The sequence below is a fragment of the Etheostoma spectabile genome, chromosome 15 (assembly GCF_008692095.1).
Source record: "Etheostoma spectabile isolate EspeVRDwgs_2016 chromosome 15, UIUC_Espe_1.0, whole genome shotgun sequence".
NCBI classification, from domain to species: domain Eukaryota; kingdom Metazoa; phylum Chordata; class Actinopteri; order Perciformes; family Percidae; genus Etheostoma; species Etheostoma spectabile.
The window spans coordinates 29,537,548-29,543,085 of record NC_045747.1 but is presented as its reverse complement, the minus strand read 5'-3'; the positions used below and the strand labels follow the sequence as shown (position 1 = coordinate 29,543,085).

The 5,538-nt window shown below is 41.9% G+C and overlaps 1 protein-coding gene across 1 annotated transcript in view; it reads right to left on the bottom strand.

Annotated features, from left to right (window-relative positions):
• Nucleotides 1-5,538, bottom strand: part of LOC116702727 (chromobox protein homolog 1) — a gene marked incomplete at its 5' end in the record, with an annotated part of 11,995 nt that overhangs the window by 3,018 nt on the left and 3,439 nt on the right. The window contains one exon of the mRNA XM_032537092.1: nucleotides 2,564-2,658. Coding sequence (XP_032392983.1) covers nucleotides 2,564-2,658 — 95 coding nt within the window. The remainder of the gene's footprint in view (nucleotides 1-2,563; nucleotides 2,659-5,538) is intronic.

Here is a 5,538-nt window from a genome sequence, read left to right as displayed (position 1 = left end):
CGTTACATGACCCATTTCTTCTGTAAAGAAAGTCTCCTCTTACTCTCAGCAGCCCCGCCCCCCTTACTCACACACGGCTCCCAGCAACACGGAGAGACACAGCGCCGGTCCACACTGCTGATATTTGTCTACAGTATTAATTGCTATTAACACAGCTGTATATTGTTGAGCATGAGAGGGAAACCTGTATTTTTTACCAGTGTTTCCACTGGTAACTGTTATTGCGGCGGCCACGGCAAAAAACGCAGAAGAAGTTATTGAATGAAACTAACTTCAGTTGGTAGAGTAACAGCGTGGGAGACGGATCTGCTGGACCTGGGCCAGAGATGTGACCCATGGCCAGAATATCATAGTTCATAAAACTGCAGCGTAGTGACGAAACAGACATTTCATACACACAACGTGTGTAACTCTGCTGACCCACCATTCGACCAAAAACATCCTAGGCTATTTATTTCACATAATTTCCATTTCCATGTGTTGCAGCTATATGTATGTAAAAAAATACAACTTCAACATAAGAGGAATGTATCACACTATGGATGTGAAAGCAGTTATAAATAGCCTACGTGACAATAACATTTGCTTAGGTTAAAATCAACAAATAAGTGTGATAATTAATCGTGATTTCAATATTGATCAAAAATAATAGTGATTATCATTTTGGCCTTAATTGTGAAGCCCGATGTGTTTCAGAGAACGCTCTAGTTCAGTTTCACCGAGTCGGCCTTCTATGATTGGTCATCTGCTCCAGGTAGGCAGGACTACCTGCAGCATTTAAGTTACTACAAGAAGTTTTTAACTGGTTATGAAACCATCAATTTAATACTGAGACCTCTATATGATCTACATAAGCAAACAATACCATCAGCAATAATACTGGCTATTTCTACATGATTTACTTAATGCCTGCCACCTGGTCCCTTTCCTCAGATCAAACGGTGTGTAAAAGAACATGCCCTTTGTAAACTCATGATGCATTCAGGTGCACATTGTAACGGAAAAAAAAGAAAAGATCCCAGTCATGTGTGACGCCATACAGCTCTTTAATTAAACACAGATATTGGATTGGTACTTGTTACTGGCCAGTGTCCTGCCCATTTGTTTTCTCCACACAGTGACTTAACATTAACATGACTGACCGATTGCCATTTGAACAAATATCAGTACCAATACCTGAATTTCAGTTACTAGTACCCAACGGTACTTTTTTCCTCTCAGTACTTTCGCTCTGTAATTAAAAAACAATATTTCAGATGTAAAAATGATTCCAAACCTATTTACTTAGAACTTCATTTCATTTACAATATTTTAAACAGACAGATCCCTCGCTCTCTCCTCCCAAACCCATCACTACAACCTATTAAACTGAATTATTAACTTGACTTTTATTCTTGTATTTATATATTATTATATTTTAGCCTGTTTTACTTTCATCATGGCCGTTTTTACTTGCTCTTTTTCTTCTATCAGTCAATCCCTAGGGCATAGAAACCACTGTTGTGCCCGTTTGACTCACAGGAAGTGTAACATCAACAGCACACATTGCTGTTAATATCCTATCACAGTGAAGGGTGTCTGCGTGAAGTTTTGAAAAACTGCAACCACAACTGGACAACTTCAACAAAACTGCAGAGCCAGCGTAGTTTGCACCGTCCAAACCTATGCTCTCAGGTACCAAAATTTGCCACCGTTTGGATTTTACGTGAACCAATACTCCATAATGCTGGCGCGATTTGGTCGGTACTGGTAAAAGTACCACGTTCAGTACCCAACCCTAATTAAGTGTGATGCCAGGCAGAGACTTTGGATGACTGTAGCTACTCTATTCACGCTTTGATTTCTCTCTCACCCTTGCTCACTTCTTAAGTAAGTTTTAGTAGCTTTGTGAATAGATTTGATAAGGAATGTCTTAGCCAACAACTTTTAGCACTATTTACAAATACTTGCTGTGGTAAGACAGGATCCTTTGTGAATCTGGTCCTGATGTCTAAGGAAGACTTAAGAACAATGAGGCTAGACCAGTTGTGAACCACTGCTTTAGGAATTTTAAAAGCTATTATATGACATTACCAACGTTGAATAAAAAAAAAAACACCTTGAACATTTAAGAAACCATGAATTCCGTGCTCACTTTCAAACATGCCATCAGTGAGCACTGCTGATTTGCATTTGTAGTTTTGTGGCTGAAAATGAATGTAAACAAGGTGATGCAATTAAGAAAACACTCTCCGTTGTATTGCAAGGGGACCCCCTTCTACCTTTACACTGCTGAACAGCATGCTGGGGACAGCTCGCTTTCCACCGCTCGCGATAGCAAATTTAAAAGAGAGACCAGAAATGCTACATTGTTGCAAACTCAGACTTTTCAGCTAAGGGAACAAAACTACCGTATGTCATGGCAGTTTATTGCTCAGGACACACCGAAGTGCAGCGTTGACTGTAAAGTTGTTTGCAGAGCAGGTATCAAGAAAGCTGCAAGCGGCAATACTGAAGGCCACTGCACTCGTTCATTAATTAAAGCCATCTCGCTGGACCTTGATAAACTGACGTGTAGACCCACCACTTCATGAGGAACATCAGCTCTCCGCTGGAGTCTGTCGCTCCAATAATCCTCTCCGGCTGCAGACCTCTGCCAAAACCTCGGGCCTTCTCACCCTGGAGACAGGAAGTAAAAGAACAAGAGAACACATGACCATAGAAGAAAAAACAGACCAAAGACGAAAGAGAAGCAGGTAGGAGATAATGCTGCAATGATCATTAAAGCACCGGTGTGTGTACTTTGTAAACAATTACTTACAAAAGTGTTCATTTGTTCGGCTGATTTCTGCACATGTAACTGCACATTAAAATTTAACTCATTTACATTCACTATAATTTTAATTATGTTCAATAAAAGAACATTGTAAATTATTTACTTGTATTTGTTTTAAATTGAACAACAACGTTGTATTTTAGCAGAATACTGAAAGCAGCAGCACTGAGTTCACTTTAATATTTGTTTATTTATCCGTTAATATCGTTATCGCCATTTTCAACAACATCGTTTCCTCTATGTTGATGTGAGCCCGCCAAGGTAAAATATCTGCCGCCATGGTATAGGACAGGTGCACAACAGGGTTTCCGCTATGTACACCGCCGCTCCTTCAGCGGTTTATGAAAAGTCATAATTACACGAGCATGGCAACCAAGTAAACAACAGGGTGAGTCCTACTTGTCACTCAATCTCAGGTGAAGTGACAAACAGCAACGAAAGCTCACTCACAGGTCCCGTGAAATATGATGGCTACAGTTTATTGGAAAATAGCATTGTGTAAACTGAATTTGATGAAATTTTTTTTTTTTTTATCAGTCCCCAGATAGGACAAGAAGCTAACGTTAGTGAACACTGCGGCCCCTCTGCCGCCCGCTGCAGGAGACGCTGTATTAAAGTCAGCTACGGTTTGAAAAAACGGTTTCCAGGTTAATGGGGGTGCACACCGCTCAAAACCAACAGGAAAAACTTAGCTAGTAATGTTCACTCAGCGTTTTGTTGTTAAACTGTGTGTAAATGAGTAGAGACGTTAAATCACCGGTTTCAGTTAACCACCCTACGGTACCGTCTATTTGCTTGCTGGTTTCAAGGTAACAGACAGTAGCTAACATTAGCAGATAAGCCTGTTGACGCACGGTATTGTTCTTATTTTGATGAGAGATGCTAAAAAGAAAAACTAAACGCTGTTTTCCGGTAACTTTTTTCTTCTTTTTTTTTTAAACTCGTCATTTTGCGTCAGCTGAGGCATTTTTGTCCAGAGGCAGTAAACTACAAGCCAGCTAGTTCCACATGTTTTCAACCCACCCATTGGGGGTTGTACCCAAAGCAAGTCAAATGTCAGCCATCTTGGAGCTAAGCTCCAGCTATCTATTTTCACCAACAATTATGTGCATTTAAACTACCGCACATGTGTACCACCGGGATACACAGGTACAGACCGGAGACAATGCAAGAAACTTGATTACAGACGGAATACTCGACACACTACGCAAGCTCCTACAGAGACCAGCTCCTCAGCCGTGTAGCCCGATGCCTCTAGCCGTGTAGGGGGGACATCAACGCCGGTGTGCGCTGAAGCAAAAACGCCGAACTAGGGCAGGAGCTCCAGCTAGGTGGAAAGCTAACGCTAGACGACCACCAGTCCAATCCATCCCGCTTGCAATTGTCCGATCATTAGACAAACTGGACTACATCCAACTTCCACAAAATTCCCAACGCCTGTTCAGAGACTGCTGTGTTCTTCTTTTTGTGGAAACATGGCTAAACAACAGTGTAACGGACTCCGCTATTTAGCTACCAGGCCTGCTAGCCTTCCGAGCAGATGCTGCTCTGGCGGTTAAGACTCCACGAGGTGGGCTGTGTTGACATGGACTAATGCAGAAATGTGGTGCTTTTACTACGGCTATCCGCTGGTGGAGTTTGGACCAGTTAAATGCCGACTATTCTATATTACACGCAAATTCACGGCTGTGTTTACATCACTCCAAGCGCAAATGCTACCATTGCGTTAGCTAAACTTTACGGAGCATATAGTGTGTGTGTGCACAAATGTAACCTGTGTCGTATGTTGTTTTTATATAATGTTTTTATATATTTTAAATGTGTAACACCACTTAAGCCATAGTGAAACGTTTCGTGTATATGGTTGAAATGACAATAAAACACACTAGAGTTGAGTTGAATGCCTCCCTCTCTATGTCAGTAAATGGTAGGCGTGGCTTGGGAGTGGACTTTGAGCAGCAAAGCAAGTGCATTCTGGGATTTGGTGTCTTTCATCCACATGAGCAAAAAACTTTTCTTGGCCTTGAAGGCACCCATTTTCGAAATTATGTGCATATGCATTACGTCAGCATTGGGGTGGGCGATATATCGATATAAAAAATATATCGATATATTTTTTAATGAGATATGGAACTAGACCATATCGCATATATCAATATAGTTTAAATTTACGCTGTGATCCTCCAAGAAAGCAAGTGACCTGGCGCTCTCTGACTGCTCCCCGCGCACCCGCCCCTTCTCTTTCATACACAGAGGGGGGAGGGGCAGGGATGGACACTCTTTAACAAACATGGAGGAAGCAACAACGTCTGCGGAGCGTACGGAGGATGAACTGATTAGTAAAAGAAAAAGCAGTGGCTCAGTCATTTGGAGATGGTTCGGATTCAAAGTATCAGATGAGCAACAAATGCTCGTTGTATGTAAGGAGTGCCATAAAAAAATTACAGCCAGGGGTGGAAGCACTACAAATCTTTTTCACCACCTAAAACAGTGGCACAAACTGCAATACGAAGAGTCTGTGAAACTGCGCGCTGCAAGAGCCCCAGCCGCAAGCCATCGACAACCCAAAAAGCTCCAGCCCCGAAACAAAGTTCACTGCAAACTTCATTTACCCGCCGTGTGCCTTATGAAAAGAAAAGTGACAAGCGGTGTACTATAACTAAAGCCGTGTCCTATCAGATCGCTAAAGATATGGCCCCTGTTGCAACTGCGGAACAAGTCGG